General features: G+C 48.6%; 3 protein-coding genes across 3 annotated transcripts; 2 read left to right on the top strand and 1 right to left on the bottom strand.

The window, feature by feature from the left end:
• Positions 1-815: 815 nt before the first annotated feature.
• F5147DRAFT_659203 (uncharacterized protein) lies at positions 816-1,832 on the top strand (the record flags this gene model as incomplete). Its single annotated transcript, XM_041434560.1, has 4 exons — positions 816-1,097; positions 1,153-1,443; positions 1,504-1,651; positions 1,702-1,832. The coding sequence occupies 4 exons, from the start codon at positions 816-818 to the stop codon at positions 1,830-1,832; spliced, it is 852 nt and encodes a 283-aa protein (XP_041284943.1).
• A 6,901-nt stretch (positions 1,833-8,733) lies between these two features.
• Positions 8,734-10,116, top strand: F5147DRAFT_748606 (uncharacterized protein; the record flags this gene model as incomplete). The annotated part of the gene is made up of 7 exons (XM_041440088.1): positions 8,734-8,756; positions 8,801-9,039; positions 9,093-9,157; positions 9,208-9,275; positions 9,330-9,532; positions 9,604-9,743; positions 9,796-10,116. The coding sequence occupies 7 exons, from the start codon at positions 8,734-8,736 to the stop codon at positions 10,114-10,116; spliced, it is 1,059 nt and encodes a 352-aa protein (XP_041284942.1).
• A 2,572-nt stretch (positions 10,117-12,688) lies between these two features.
• F5147DRAFT_728935 (uncharacterized protein) lies at positions 12,689-15,550 on the bottom strand. Its single transcript, XM_041439347.1, has 12 exons — positions 15,185-15,550; positions 15,112-15,123; positions 14,982-15,044; positions 14,903-14,931; positions 14,717-14,838; positions 14,634-14,664; positions 14,551-14,581; positions 14,400-14,498; positions 14,198-14,352; positions 14,068-14,145; positions 13,786-14,019; positions 12,689-13,730 (listed from the first exon to the last, which is right to left on the bottom strand). Exons 1-12 carry the CDS (start codon positions 15,406-15,408, stop codon positions 12,877-12,879), a joined length of 1,932 nt encoding a protein of 643 aa, XP_041284941.1. The 5' UTR covers positions 15,409-15,550; the 3' UTR covers positions 12,689-12,876.
• Positions 15,551-15,854: the final 304 nt, after the last annotated feature.

The following is a 15,854-nucleotide window of genomic DNA, read 5'->3' as shown; positions in this document are numbered from 1 at the left end:
GTCGGGAGACAAGTAAGACAATGTTTGTGTATAAGAATATGAGAACTGGCGCTCATGTCAGTCGGCGGATACAACGGAGATTTTAGACTTAGAGTCCAACATTTTTTTGCGGGAAGAAGAAGATAGTCATTCTACATAGAGGCAAGGTATATATACATTCTAAGTAGCGTTAAGCGCTGTCAAGCGCTAAAGCGAGCCGGAAAGCGAAGCGAGTAGGTGATGATATGTAATAAGGGTTCGTGACGAAACATACAGAATATTATGCGCAAGCACCGGAGATATGTCAGAATACATGAGAATAAGATAGGAATATGCACCGACGAACTGAATGGATATGGAATGGATGGACGGAGGACGAGTGACGGAACCGAGGATACATGCGCCGATGCACGACCTAAGTGCCTGTGCGTGCGAGCAGCCGACAAAGTGCCAAGTGCGCTGAAATGAGATACGGGTCGCGCTGTGTTTGGGAGGTGATTAGGACATTGGAGAATTAGACCTCTATGAGGCCACAGAGATGTTAGTCTCTACATCTCATAGGAACTTAGCTTCTGACTGTCCCCAGTCAGTGTACATAGGGGTGGATGGACTAAGCGAATTTTCGACGAGAAAAGTCACGTGATCGTGGGCGAGACGTGCCAAATCAGATGTGGAGCAGATCCACTGTGGTCGCATGAAGTGTGGTGAGCGGGTGGAATTGTGCTGACATAATGTGGTTCATTTCCGACATAAAAGCCGGCCATGCGTCGCGCTTCTCTTCTTCAATTCAATACCTCATCGCAGCTTCGCAATTATCTCTGCTTCCATCCACTATCATGTCCTCTGTTATCTTCAACCCTGCTATGTTGACTGCATCTCCCTCTCCCTCCCCCAAACCTGAGGAGCGCCCGCAAGTTGGTGGCGACGTGTCTACAAATGACGCCACTCTCGACGACATGGCTCTGAAGGAGCCTGAAGAATCCGACGCAGATCGGATCGACCGTGCTTGGGCGGCGGTTCTCAACACTATGCATGTCTGCGTAGACACATCTCCTCCCTCCAAGCCTGAACTCTTGGAGGAGCAGGAATGCTGGCTCCGCGATTGGAATACCGCGATGGTGAGTGGCGCTGTTCATGCTAAGTGCTTACTTTTTGCTAATGTTTTGCTTGTAGTCTGATATGACCTCTGTCTTCGACCGTGCACGTGCAGCAGAGATGCACTTGTTGCTGAACGATGTGGACGCGGTTACGTTAGCTGAGGGTAAGATTGCCGCACGGACGCTAACGAGGGCCGTGAAGATGTGGAAGGAGAAGGCGGAGGAGTCTGCCGTGACTGCGCACCCGGCACGTGTTGAGAAGGGGAAGGCAAAGGAGGTTGTCGCTACCGAGAAGACGGCCGAGAAGGCGACAGAGAAGTTGGGTGAAAAGGCGACGGAACCCGTGCTTACCGATATGGGATGTCCGGTGAGTATTTTCTTTCCTTCTTTGGTTTTTCAGTTTGGCTGACATGTTTTTCTTTTCTAGCATTTGGGTGGGCGTATGACCGCTACCTCTGTCAGCCGTCCTGCTGAGAGGTGCGAGCGTTGTGCCGTGTCCGGCACTAAGTGCGTCGTTGTGCAGCCAAGCGGAAGGTGCAAGGGCTGCGTTAAAGTGTGCAAGGGTTGTTCGTTTGGTGAGTTCGTACTTTTCACTTCCTTTTCGTGTTACTAATGCTTGATTTAGTTGCCGCTAAGAACAAGAGACGCGCGCCGGCTGTGCCGAAGCGCAAGGCGCTGAAGGTTCAACGATACAGCGAGGCACGAACAATGCTCCTGACTGTATCTATAAATGTTGTAAGGTCGCGCGTTGCCTAGTCTGCTATACTTGAGACGACAAGTGCGTTCGACCCTAAAGGGGAAGCGAGTGCAGCAAGGATCTAGTAGTAGGCGCCGAAGGCGCTACTGGTTGGCAAATGCGAAGCACAGGAAAGCGCAGGTGCGCGCAAGGCACGAGAATGTGCGAAGCGCCGGAACGTGCGCGCATGTATATGGAAACAAGAGAGAGTAAGAGTGAGTTGCTTAAGTAATGATTAGACACTAGACAAGAGGTGAGAGATGCAAGCTGAGAGATGTTATATGCGAGGTGCCAAGAAATAGATTTCAACTATGCTCTGCTGGGTAGTAAATGGGTATCATTGTGGTTCGTTTCTGGTGGGTGAGTAAGTGAGTAAGTCAGTAAGTGTATCTACTGCTGGCGCTTAAGTATGGTGCCTAAGCGCTGTCATGCGGAGCCGAAGCGCTACCGAGTAAGGTATGTAAGGATATATGTAAGTAAGGGTCCATGATAAAAATAAAGATGGAATGATATGCAAATGTGAGAAATGGAAATATACGCACTTGGGAACTTGGTGGACAGTGGATGGATGCTTCTGGATGGCTGGCACTATAGGGCACTCAAGCGTGGGAAAGCGCGCGCGCATATACATCGTGAAGCGCGGGAAAGGTACGCGCGCGAGTTGCGCATTGCGCGGGAAAGCTGCGCCTCATGTAGGAATAGCTGTGGATAGCATACAGAGTGATGCTACAAGTTCATGCCATGTACTCCCTAGTGAAAACTGCAATATTGCACAATGAGAGGCACGAGTCTCTACATCTCCCAGGGACTTAAATTCTGAGTGTCCCCACTCAGCGCGTGTGTGGTGAGGATCTCGAGTGATAGTATGTGAGTACGATGCTTGGGTTGTTGGGCAACGAATGCGCACGTGTAGGAATGTATCACATGGTATGCACAAAGGTGCGGGAAAGTGCACACGCATATGTGCTTGAGGTGTGGGAATGCAGCATAGCATGGCGAATTGCAAGGGTGACTCTGGTGTGAATAATGCACCATGGGTGTGAGGCGATGATGCAAGAGTGATATGGCTGTGGTGTGCGAAGCATGGGCGAGGCGTGCACGTATGGCGTGAAGCGTGGGAGAGTGCGCGCGCATAAGGCGCGAGAACATGTGTGAGTGTCGCATGCGCTGCATTCTGTGGGGATGCAAGGGGCTGTTGCACAATGATCTCTGAGTCCAATATGTGTGCGTGAGCATGATGCGAAGTGGCGCGGTCCAAAAGCGATCCAATCCACGTCCAAACCAAGTCCTGCTAGGTGCGCTAAATATTAGGTGCTAAAGGTTTGAACAGCATGAGTAAAACTATATGCAAAATATGAAGAGAAAACAGTAAACTTTGCGGATGTCCTATCTGACTTGTCTTCTTCGTGCGGCTGTCGACATCTACACCTTCCTATGAGCAAGGCGCGGGAAGCGCGCGCGCATGTGAGGCGTATAGGTGCGGGAAGATTGTGCGCATATGTGCGCGTTCTAAGGTAAAAAGAGCATGGTGCTGCATCATGCGTGCGAAGAGAACATAATATCCTATTGAGCTAGGCGGGCACAATCTAAGGTTGTTTTGTTGTTTTTCTTCTATATTCTTCTAGGCGATCCCTATATGCATATATATATGAGTGTATTATTAGTCCTTTGGACGGTGTTATAATGAGAGAAAATAAAAATGAAAGAGCACTGGATGAAACCCAGGGTGAAACAAACAGTATCCTATGAAACAGCAATGGTATGTGTTTTTCTTTGGTGCACAGCTGAAGCGCTCGAAGCACGTGGTGTATGTGGCATAGGCGAGGGTCAGAAGGCGCAAGGCTGGCGCGCTTGGGGTGCTTGGTTCCTCTTCATCAAGCCTTTTTGATTGCGACTCCGAGGCGGGCTAGTAACTGGCAGAATGAATTCCTGCACAACGCGCTGCAGGTTGAAGGCGCGCCAATGGAAGGCGCTGCAAGGGGTGTAGAGGTGCTCTACAAGCTGATAGGATGCGCGCGATGTGCACGCCTTGGGGCAATTTTGCATGAATTTGATTATATTGGCTGAACATGCGAGGAACGGCCATTTCTCTGCAAATGTGTTAGCGAGAGACATATAGTTTGAAATTAGGCGCAAATGTTGTGCGAATGGGCTGCAAGGGTGGTTTATCAAGGCGCAATAGGCGCATAGGTGAAAGAGAATAGTGCACGTCAGGGTGTGCAGGAACAAATTTGACATGGTAAGCAAGAATGTGAAGAATGCGAATAAATGTGGAAAGTGTGAAGTTAAAGGTGATGATGGGGAAATTAGGCGCATATGTATGTGTCAGGCGTGCGCCTAAGTCGCGCCTGGATGGCTGATTGGAATATATTTTGTGTTGAATGACAGAAATGTGATTTAAAAGGGGAGAAACAATAGAAGTGCGATAGTGTGAAGACTCTGCTAAAATTATGAGTGCGCGAGGCGCGGGAATTACCGCGCGATGCGCACAATCATGGCGCGTGAACAAGGGGTGGTGCGAAGATGAAATTAAAGTGTTTGGAATTCTCATATAGCTCCTTAAGAGCTTTAAACATGAAAGGGACAAAAAATGCGAAATGAGATGAGGGAAACTATACAATGCCTCTAGGTGCGCGCGTTGTGCGTTCTCAGGCGCAATATGGTGCACCTGAGTCACCATAGGGTCGCCTGAGACATGCTCTGCTTGGTGGTTGGGCAGTGTGATGCACGGATGCTTTACTGGCAAGGGATAGTCACTAGAAGCAAAAAGCGCGATGTGCGCGTGATCGTTAGTGACAGATGGAATTACCAGAGGCAAAGTCTGGTTGATGCGAGGTGCGACTTGAGCCTCTGATGCGGTAGAAGGCTCCTCTATAGGCGCGCTAAGGTGCAATAGATGTTTAGGGTCATCCCTGACCTCTGGCGATGTGAACGGCGATAGCGGTGACAGTGAAGGCGCGATTGGCAAGATTTCTTCCTTAAGCGATGCAATAGCGATAGGCGAGTGTGTTTCAAGCGATGGCATAATAACTTCCACAATGGGCGCGTTATTGTGCAATAGATATTTAGAGTCATCCCTGACCGTAGGCGATGCGATAGCGATAGGCGAGCGTGATTTGAGCGGTGCATTAATGTGCAATAGATGTTTAGAGTCATCCCTGACTACTGGCGATGCGATTGATGCTGACATGGGCAGCAAATGAGAATTGTCAGTGTGCAAAACAGGTGAAGAAAGAGATGATGATGGGGGCAAAGAGGCGCCTGCAGTGCACTTCTGGTTGCGCTTCACGGGTGCGCGCTTGAGTTCGTGATCTAAAGCGATGCAGTCTGGTATAGCTTTGTGTGCTGGTACAGTTGATGGCTCAGGTGAGCATGAATCGCACGAAGGCGTGGGAAAAGCGCGCGCAGGAGGCGCAAGAATAGGAACTGGTGGCCTTTTGTCAAGTACAACATCTGAGGATGCGCGATAGAAGAGTCCGGCTGTCACACTAGCGCTAGTGGACGTATCCTGTGTTGCGCGGCTCGCGTAGTATTGATCTTTGTGCTTAGTTACCATGGCTTGCACTGGTGTGGTCGCTGTGACTAAGTTCGCAATTGGCACTACCACAGGCGCGTTAACTGGCGCGCTTGGTGCGGAAAAGCGCGCGCAGGTAATAGGAACTGTGCAGCTGCAAAGACGTCCATGAACGGATATGGGTCGTGTGGATAGTGGTCGGGGAACTTGATCATAAGGCGCAAGCGAATTTGCGCCTGAGCGTCTCTAGGGATTCCTTCCATGAACAAGCGGTCGCGTTCGGCCTTTCCAATATGGTCTTCATCCATAAGTGGCTGCATAACCTTCCTGAATGTGTGCAAGTAATTGCTTAGTTCAGTGCAAGAGGGCATTGGTTTGTTAGTGTATTCTCGTGCAATGGCGCATAAGTCCATGAGTGCGTAGTGTCTCTTGCCATCCCATCCTGGATACATTACCTTCACCTCGTCTAAGAAGGCGGCGTAATCGCTTACTGCCACTTCAGGCATGCCTCCCCATAGTTCTCAATCATCGCGTTCAAGGTAGCGAATAATACCTTTGATGCGGTCGAGCCCTTGGAGTCCTGCTTCATCAGCGAGCTGCTCATATGCGTCAATGAACTCGGCGAGATTGTCTGTAGTGCCATCAAACTTGGGCGCGTTCATTGTGCCACGGATGGGCATTCTATAAGGCATTGAAGCGCAAGAAAGCGCGACTAAAATGGTTAGCTTGTGAAAATGCAAAGAGATTGACCTATATGTGCTAAATGGCACTAGACGCGAAGATGTGCAGAACTAGATCTTGCTGACTGTTCCCCTCGCGGTGGGCTCCAGTTGAAGGTGAGGAATCTTGACTATAGGTGAAACGCTAAAGCTAACGGGGGTTCTACAGTAAGACCAGGATACGAGAATACGACTTGACCCAAAGGACAGCTACTGAGAGAAGTTCCTCTTTAATGTAATGGAGGGAGTCTTCGCCAACTAGACGGGCGGTAACAGGTGCGCGAAGGCGTGAGAAGATAACGCGCGTGTATGCGGAAGCGTGCTTTTGAGCGATGGGGGAGAGTGTTCAAGTATAGCAGATGCGCGAGCGATGGTAGAATAGTGAAGTATAATCGGATTTCAAGTACTAAGGTGCACTATACAATTTGCAGTATACTCAGATAAGGGAGAAGGGAAGGAAGTAAGTTAAAAGGAACTTTCCCTCTATTTAAGAAGGGAGATTACACTATGCGGCGCGCTTCTGAGCGTGGTACTGAACCGAGTAACCATATCAACTCTAAATATATTCTAAAGCCTATGATAGACTTTCTGTATGTAAGCGCAGAGATCGGACCGAAGGTACGTCAATTCAGTGAAAGGGATAAGAATAACGCACCAGTAAATCAGTGAGGACATAGGACGGACGGACAGACAAGGGTACGAAGGCCTAAGGGGAGGTGCACGAGCGCGCGCGAAAGGCGTGAGTGCGTGTAAGGCGTGCGAACGAGGCGTGTACGTAGGGCGCGCGCGTGAGAGCGCGTATGACTGATCCTTCGGATAAGAGCTGGAACATGTAGGGAATTATGTGGGTAATAGGGCCGTATATTCCGCATTGAGAGGCACGAGTCTCTACAGCGCCTCCCTCCGCGCAAACAACTGCGCCGGAAACCGGTGAATCTGAGGTGGAAATTGTGGGTGAGGCTACGGCCGATGAACCTATTGCTGGTACCTCAAAGGAGGCCATTGTCACCCAGTGGCCAAAGCGACCGCTTGCCTCTGGTGCTGAACCTGTGGTGAAATGTCCTCGCTTGGACACCAATACCGAGTTGGACGAGGCATGCGCTGAGTCCGCTCGACTCCACGCTGAGAACGCCGAGCTCCGCACTCGGAACAACAAGTATCAGGTCGCTCTGACCGAGATGTGACAACACTCCCAGACTCAAGAGTCCGAGTTACTCCACATGAGCAACTGGCTGTACCTTTTGGCGCGCAATTGGGGAACTTGGGAGAAGGAGCTTTGCGAAGTCCTAGAGGAGTAGACAGTCCCTTTAGAATACTTTAGATTTAGAATCGCCTGCTAGCGCCAAAGAGCACTTTGTACTATAGAGTCTCTGATTTCTCCGGCGCCTGGCACGCCTAATATGATAGTGCTTTGCGTCCCGTCCATGTCTGTGTCCAATTCCATTGTCCGATTCGATTCGCTGGCCTGATTGAGTAAGAGGAATACGCGAGTGAGTGCATGTAAGAGATATAGAGTTATGAGAAAATACGGCGGTCGCGCAAGCTGCGTGCTTGTCTTGTCTTCTTCGGGCGTCCTTTCGCATCTATTCCTTCGCATGTCCCTGTGTGTCGCTGATATTAGATGGTGTCAGTGTATAGTCTATGAGTAAAAAGGGGCGTGGTGTGGCTGCGCGCATTAGAAATGGAAGGTCTATGGGGTAGTCATGCGCGCGCTTCTAGGTAACGTATCTTCAGTATGTACTTTGACGGTTTATTATCACCTGATCGGCGGTTATAGAATAGAGTCTGTTGGATGTATGTTCAATGCAATGCGCGTGTTATGAGACATGATAAAAAGAAACTGAGGTCGCCAGCCAAAACCCAGGGTAAAACAGAGGAAATGGAAATTGACGGTATGTTTTTGTGATTGTTTTGTTGTTATATATTGTTTTTGTTTTTGTGAGCGATGCGGAAAGCGGGAGTGTGCGGTTAAGGGTGTCGGCGATATGTAGGAAGTGGTCGCGTGCTACGCGTCGGGCATGCGCTCTGGTTTGTCTTCATCGGGTTCTTCAATATCCTCGTCAGCTAAATGATCAAGAGTCTCATCGTCTTTACCAGTGACGCTTGTCACCATAATGCGCTCATCGCTGCACGGATGATAAGGGATGACGCAGAACACTGTGTAGCGTAATTTAGAGATAGCGCCGTCCAACTTGGCCAGCAGATATGAGCCTCCTTTTGTGCAGCGCACTACAATCATAGGTCCCAAGTATCGTAACTTCGTCTTCTTGCTTAACTTGTATTCAACCTTCAAATTGCGCACCAGTACTAAGGTACCGGGCGCATGGTTGTAATCGTGGATCGTCGCGCAAAAGCGCTTCTCGAAATTGCGGATAGACGTGTAACACGCTTTCATTACCTTGTCCCTGATAGCACTGAGATCCTCTATACGCTTCTGTAACTGCCGTGCGTGCCACGCAATAAGTTCTGCGGTGGTAAATGGTGCGCGCGCTGGCATCGGTGCTAAGAACATAGCTTCTGCAAGGTCAAAAGGGAAGATCGGCTCAACGCCGTGCACCATGAAATAAGGCGATAAGCCCGTTGACTTGTGCACGGTCCCTCCTGTGCCTTGGTGCATGTGCAGCTCATCCTTCAGATGCATTACTGTACCAGAGCAAGCTATGGGTAGCAGGCAACATTCGATCCGCTATGCTGGCTTCTATCAGGACTAGGTAAGCCACCGTATGATAACTCAAATCAGTCGCATCGTGCTCAGGTTTAGTTGGGAACAAGGAACCGCGGCGGGAGCCATACTCGAATTCAATAACCCAGAGTACTCTGTCTTTGGATCTTCCCCATTTGTTTCCGATGGAAATTTCCCCCTTTCAACTCTGCAGCTTGCTTATAGCGCTGCTGTACGGCAAAGTCCCGACGGTCGCCTCAGCCAAGAAATCGGTGATGCACTCGATGCCGCTGCGTTAGATGGCGCCTCCGCTGGCTCTGCGGTTCTTCTGGGTGAATACCACTTTGTTGTGCCGGAATTTTCAATTTTTCAACTACCGAAACAGGCAGTTTGACTGACCCATCTCGGTACAACTATTGGCTGGACGCGGCTAACGCCCAACTGAATTTTGTGTGTTCTGCAGTTACTTCCAGCTCCTCGAACTGACAGGCGTCTGCTAGTTACTCAACGTAGCTCCTCGTACCTCTACTGGAGCTATTTCCCATCGTGTTGACTCACGTCAATATTGGTTCGACATTTGCTATCTAGGATATGTTTTAAAATACTCAACGTGACCAAATAGGGCTGATGGCGTCTACATGGGGTTCCCCTTTATTGCATACTTTGGGGCAGTTACCAACAATGCAACTCTCCTTCAGATTGCATACGATCAATGTCGGTTGTACCGTGATGCTCTTATTCTAGACGGTCCCACTGGAAAACTCTGGGGACATATTTACTCCGACGATAATAAAACGTGGATAGATGAAGGTATTTGGGGAACTGGTGAGTACTCCCGTGGTTCGAATTTCGCATGAGCGCAATAAGCAACTTACAATCGCGCGAAACTTACGCAGGTAATGCATGGGCAGCGCTTGGCATGCTACGCGTTGCTGTGACGATTCAAAAGACTGAGCACTCTTCAGATATGGCTTCTCAGATCGCTTGTCTTACCTCATGGATCAAGGAAATTCTGGACGGCGAGTTTGCTGCCTTGGTAGGGACGAACCTTCCTGACCCCTTCGTGACTAACATCATTTTCTCGACAGACATCAGACAATCTGGTCCCGAACTATATCATCGGGGGTCCGTCTTTTCCTGATGCAGCCTCCACCATTGCCCTAGCCTCTGTAGCGTATCGGGTTGCATATATCTTCCCTCAGCAATTCGGCAAGCACTACACGCATGTGGCTGCGAAAATACGAGACACTGTTATATGCAATATCACGAACCTCGGTACCTTGCAGCCCATAGTGGATCCTTTACCAGATCCCTTTCCATATTGGAATCAAACAGGACTGCTGAGTACAGAGGCACAAGCATTTGGATTGATGATGTTTTCAGCATGGAGAGACTGGATTGGCGCCTGAAGGTGCCTGCAAATTCTTTTGTTTTCGGACTATCTCTGCGTGTACATAAAACAACCAAATCGTGTAAACAGACTGCCCAACAGACGATCACGAGGTATATTTGACATCCGCAGTGTTGGATATCTTCTTTATCTGATGATGAGACACTTCAAAAATTCAACATTCAGGAAGCGGACGAGATGGATACAACAGCAAGTCGCAAGATTCAGGTAAACAAGGTATATGGTCTATTACATGTATGTGGCACTGCAGGTCACTTGCCAGATAGTTTGATATGATTGTAAGGTTCATTAAGATCTGAAACACGGGGGCGCTTTTGCACGCTTCTAGTACGTACCTGTACTAGCTTCAACAAGATAGGATGGTGCTTAATCCGTTCAACTATGATGTAACACGCGCACGCATTTATCATAAATTTATGTCGCACAAAAAGAACCAGGGAAAGGTCGAAGGAATTCGGCAAGTAGTTGAGCCCGCTGTCGAGGCCAGGGAGCTCGTACGTTACGGTGCCGTGCGCAAACACCCGGAAATCGCACTAATTTTAATTCATCACATCTCAGCAAAGGTGTATACATACATATCCCTTTGTGCGGGTGTTGAGTGTCTGTATCATAACAAGTCAAGCGCCATAAGATATCATGTATAATCATAAACGGAAGATCAAGGCAGAGTGAGGGACCGACACGCCGCATCACTAGGGCGAGTGTCGTACATAAATGACTAAAAGGATACAGGGTACAACATGATATAGCTTCTATCCACATACACGGAACGTAGTCCAAACAAGGACCCTTCACGAAGAAGGGAAGGAGCAAAAAATTATGCGGTAATCCTCAACAGGCCCGAGGGCTCCAGTTGAAGATAACAGACCCTGGCATAAACCATGGGATCTGCCCCGCATCGACGGAAATAACCGTCATATAAAGTCAAGGCAGCAAGCCCCTGTGAAATCCTATCGTGAGCGTCAAGATACGGTATAGATCCATAGCAACTTACGACTATGAATAGCCATGAAGAGCTTCAACAGACACGTGTAGATTTTGGACAACCAGTTCCGTGGAACGGTAATGACACTCTTCCCAGCGGAAGGACGAATTTTTCACAAATTCCGCCACCGAAACCAAATTCGGCAGGATATATTTTCAACGGGCTTCCACTTCGCTGCGTGCGTACACACAGAGGCCCACATAAACCCGAAATAACTCGAGGTGTAGTGAGTCCGACTCGAAGCTAGCCTCGCTGGATCGATAGGGTGCAGCTGCAGCCTGACATCATGACAGAGGTTGATATGGCAACGGGTCTGTGAATTATATGTCATAGGTTCATGTTCCAGTTAGGGCCATGTCCTGGTAATATTCAAAAGCCCAGGGAGACTTGAGTCATGCCGCGCCAAGCACGGAAGCACCGATAGATTCCAAGGTCGTCCTCGTATGCTTTGTCCATGACTTGCCCCGTGAGCAACGCATCGTGTATGTCTGCGTGGTTTCATGGTATGATTGCGTGGTATGCGCAATTCAACGCGGCTATCGTGGACTGGTCAACAATATGACTGCGTGGTATATGCGTTTCTGTGCGGGAAGCACTGGTCTGGTCAACAATGACTGCACGGTATGTGCGTTTTCTATGCGAGTAAGCACTGATCTGGCCAACGGTATGACTGCGTGGGATGCGCGTTTCAGTGCGAGTAGGCACGAATCTGGTCAAAAATGAGTGCACGGTATGCGTTTGTCAAATGCTTTCTAGTTTGGCGAGTCAAGGAGGGCAATGCCGCACGTAAACGCACGGATGCACCGATAGACCACGCCCGATGTATCGAAGCGTAGTCCTCGTATGCACGATACAAAGCCACTTGGCCCTGGTATCATTGTCATAGTAACAATTGGTCAAGGTTCTGTGTCTGTCAAGTTTGTGATAGCCATCGACATGGGGTCAAGTATCGTGAAATATCGCTTTGGCGCTTTGACATAGTCCTGCACAATGAGTGAAACGGCAAAGTATTGCCGGGAGGCTATTTGCCTATCTGGATCTCTGCCTCGCTGCGAAATACGGATTCACAGAGGAAGCCGATAAGAGGGCTTACTTGCCACTCCCTCGTGCTTCCGACTCGAGGCTGATCATGGAACACGAGCGGAAGACCTGGGCGTAGTAGAGGGTACACATCATGAAAGGGAAAAAAGAGAAATGATAGCAAAGAAGATTGGAATCCCGATTATGACAACAGCGGAAGTTACCGGTTTTGAAATTTAGTTTACGTAAGATAAGTGGTAAAAGTATAACCGTCGTGACAGAGGTCACCGGTCACATGTTATCGTAGTTATCTGTTATCGTAGGTTACAATTGGTTATTGCATTAGCCCTGCCTTGATGCTTGTGGAGGCTCCTGCAGTATAGTACTACTAGTAGTGACATTATGAAGTCTAAATTATGTTGAGCGGTCATTGTGGCAGCCGGCTCCGGCGATGTTATATCTTCGTCTCAAGTATTTGCTGAACGCCGAACAAGTCATAATATTCAGTCAAACACCAATAGACTGATGTTCCTTCGCAAGGACAAACTGATATCTGAAACCCAAATCGTCGGTACAGCATCGAATTTACAAGACTGTCGTACATAGTATACATGGACATTGTAAATATATGATATGAGCATGAGATATATATTCGAACACATAATCTTCAAGCTTAGGCAGCCGGTGAATAGACAGCGGATGGTGATGTATAACGAAACTCTAATAAAAAAAACCTGTATCAAGCATTGGTCATTATACCCATGCTCGACGCTTACTTGGTGTGGGTGCAGTAGCAGTGCTCGGTGGAGTGAAAAACCCGCCAGCAGTGATTCCCATTGCTTCCACCCCCGATCCACTAGCCTTGCGAAGTGCCCCACGACCAATGGATATCGAACCTTTCCCAGAACCCAACACACTCCCCACACGCTCTATGCTGATTGTCGAACGCGTTGGACTTCGATGGGAGTGCCCTGCACCATTGTGACTCTCGTCACTAAGAGAGCTTACGCCGTTTTCATTGCCCCCGCCTCCATTTCCGGCCCCACGTGCAAGAAACTTTCGTCGCCTGGTTTGGTATGGGAAGACATTTGCATTTGGTTCTGCATCTGCACCGCCACCGCTCCATGCGCTGGAGAGAGTCTCGTTCGTGGAAGCAGTTCCCGACCCACTGGGCCCAATCGGCATGACCAACATCGCATCATCAATGTCTTCGTCATCGCTCCGTAAACTCAATGGCCGGGCCTGCTTGAGCTGTGAGCCTGATGGACCCTCCAATGATGGAGGAGAAGGTGACCTTCGAATGGACGGGGGCACTGCCTCCGCGCGATCATGGACTTCGTCAAATATTTCATAATAGCGCTGGATGCAGAGCTTGACGATAGACCCCAAGGTAGTATCGCTATTTGAAGTCTCAGTGGAGGATGTTGATGCCGCCTGTGTGGCCGTTGCGAATGTACTGGTCATCGATGGTCCGCTTGGTATAGAACATAGGAGTACATCTTGCATCGGGTCCGAGCTTTTGACTAGGTTGGGACAAATGACAATAGCAAGATTGTGTGCGTCCATGCGATTTATATTTGATCGTAGAGATACTTCGTGCAGCACGTCTGAATCAGCGTTAGGCACAGGTCTTCTGACATACCAAAGAAATGCATAGCTCACAAAATATGTTACTCAGTAAGATGTACATGCATGGCATCAGCTGTGGCAGGAGTGTGTCGCGAATATATGCCATAGCAAGGATGCTGTTTGAGTCATTCGATGGTGTTGGACATCGACGTATATCAGGATACAGAGAATCTGGGAATGGGGAGCTGGGAAGGTCGCGGAGATACTTCTTCAATAGCACAGCTGCGAGATGGGGGTCATTAAAGCTTTGGAGGGAAACAACTTGGCCTGGTGAAGTGTCACAATATGCGATTCAGTGTCGACGTAGAAAAATACCTCTGTCGTATGCTTCTTGAACCTGTTTGAGTAATACGGAACTCGGCGAGCGCCTGAAAATCCCTTCCTCGTTTAGCCCTATATATGTTTGATGAGTTTAAGTAAAATAACAGTCATCCTCGATACTCACCAGAGTTCAAAAGGTCTTGGATGGCATCTTTCAGAACCCGCGGAATGCTACCCTTTTCGCCGTCGTGACCCATGAGTTCTTCTAAGGGCACACCAAAGACGCTAGAGGAAATGGGACTCGGTAATACAATATGCCTCTCTTGTTTCAGATTCTCTCTATATATGTGTTATCAGAAGTGTTGAACAGGTTAAAGTGTACTTACTTGTACACCGCAGGTGGAATGTCAATTTGAGTCAGTGGAACCTGGGTAGCAAGATCCGACAGAGTGTCGACGTAGGCTATTTTGCGAAAGAACTTGGGGCTGCGGAAATGTTCAGCGCAATTGAAAACCATGACAGCGAAACCTGTAAGACCTGACGACAGCACCTGCCAAGGAGAAAAGCACTGCGGAAAGCAGGTAAAAGGACTGCGCGACCGAATGCATAATTTCACCTACTTTTTGAGAAGAGAGAAGAGTGTACAATGAGCTGCGCTGAACATTCAGTTGCTTGCATCGTGAGTAAGTGAAGTATCACTGACCAGGCGTTTCAAGTTCTTGCGGTACTTCCTACTCAGGCTTCGATATGCCTTCCAAACCCAGTTCCAGTGAGGAGCGTAGCGATTGCCTGCTGCAAAGAATACTACGGTGTAATCGGATTCAACTGGAGATAACGAGGTGAGTCTAATGAGACCGGTAGATAGTTATAGCACTGAAGGTGGACGAACCAAAGAGATCAAGGTATGACAGAATTCGCCTGATACGGGATGAGGATGATAACTGGTTGCGATTTGCACAGACACGTACTGCAAAAGCAGATCATAGGAGACCTCTTGTGGATCTGGTAATGCCGATGCACTAATAATGACCCTATAGTCCGAATTAGCCGACAATTAGAGCGTGCTAGTATCCGTCACCAAGGCCCAGGAGAACTTACATAGGCCTAGTCCTAGGGAGGAAAGGTGCTATGAATAGCTTGACAGTGGCTGATAACCATGTACTGCACTCACTCAAAATCAACACCGGCCTGGAAAATAACTTTGCCCATGACCTCTTGTACTTTATCCCTTGCTCCCGGTTCACATCCCGTAGCACCCGGGGTTCGCCTCCACTGTGGATGGAATACTTTTCTTCGACTGATAGAATGAGGACCTGAGTCAGATCCAAGAGGAGAAGTTGGAGAAGATGCAGCAAGCGAAAGAGCAGCAAGTCTTTGTTTCAAACTGGGCGGCATCTTGAGGAAACGTTGTTACAGGTTGAGATAGTACAGAGAAGAAGCTGAAAGGGACTACAGCTGAGCTGACTTCTGCCAACGAGGCGGGCGTGTGTTGTCTGTTCACAGAGTTCTTGTCAACGATGGTGAAACGTTGTTGCCATATGGTGCCTGACACTATTATTATATCCGCAGGTACTCTATTATGTTTGACCCTAAGTAGGAGCGCAACCTAGTTACTAGTGAACAAGAATATAACGATAACAGTAGGCAACCTAATAATGAATAATGAACAAGGTCACTGGCTACTAAAAGTATACTTCAATATGACTCGGAAGTCTAGACGTTGCAGGTGGGCCAGTCTAGTAATATACCTTTTTACAATTCTGAAACTGATGAATGTAACCACGGTGAAAAGCAATCAGATCTAGCGCCAGAAAAGAAATGTCTATGCAAGGCAACACTCG

The sequence above is a fragment of the Suillus discolor genome, assembly GCF_016758755.1.
Source record: "Suillus discolor strain FC423 chromosome Unknown F5147scaffold_144, whole genome shotgun sequence".
In the NCBI taxonomy this organism is placed as follows: Eukaryota; Fungi; Basidiomycota; class Agaricomycetes; order Boletales; family Suillaceae; genus Suillus; species Suillus discolor.
This window is presented reverse-complemented; position numbering and strand designations above follow the sequence as displayed.

Bases quoted from the DNA above. Each gene is read 5' to 3' on its own strand.
- F5147DRAFT_728935 (XM_041439347.1), bottom strand. From the start codon at position 15,408: ATGCCGCCCAGTTTGAAACAAAGACTTGCTGCTCTTTCGCTTGCTGCA. The intron at 14,665-14,716 runs GTCAGTGATACT...TGTTCAGCGCAG, and splicing joins GCAAGAACTTGAAACGCCTG to CTCATTGTACACTCTTCTCT. The intron at 14,353-14,399 runs GTAAGTACACTT...ACACATATATAG, and splicing joins ATTCCACCTGCGGTGTACAA to AGAGAATCTGAAACAAGAGA.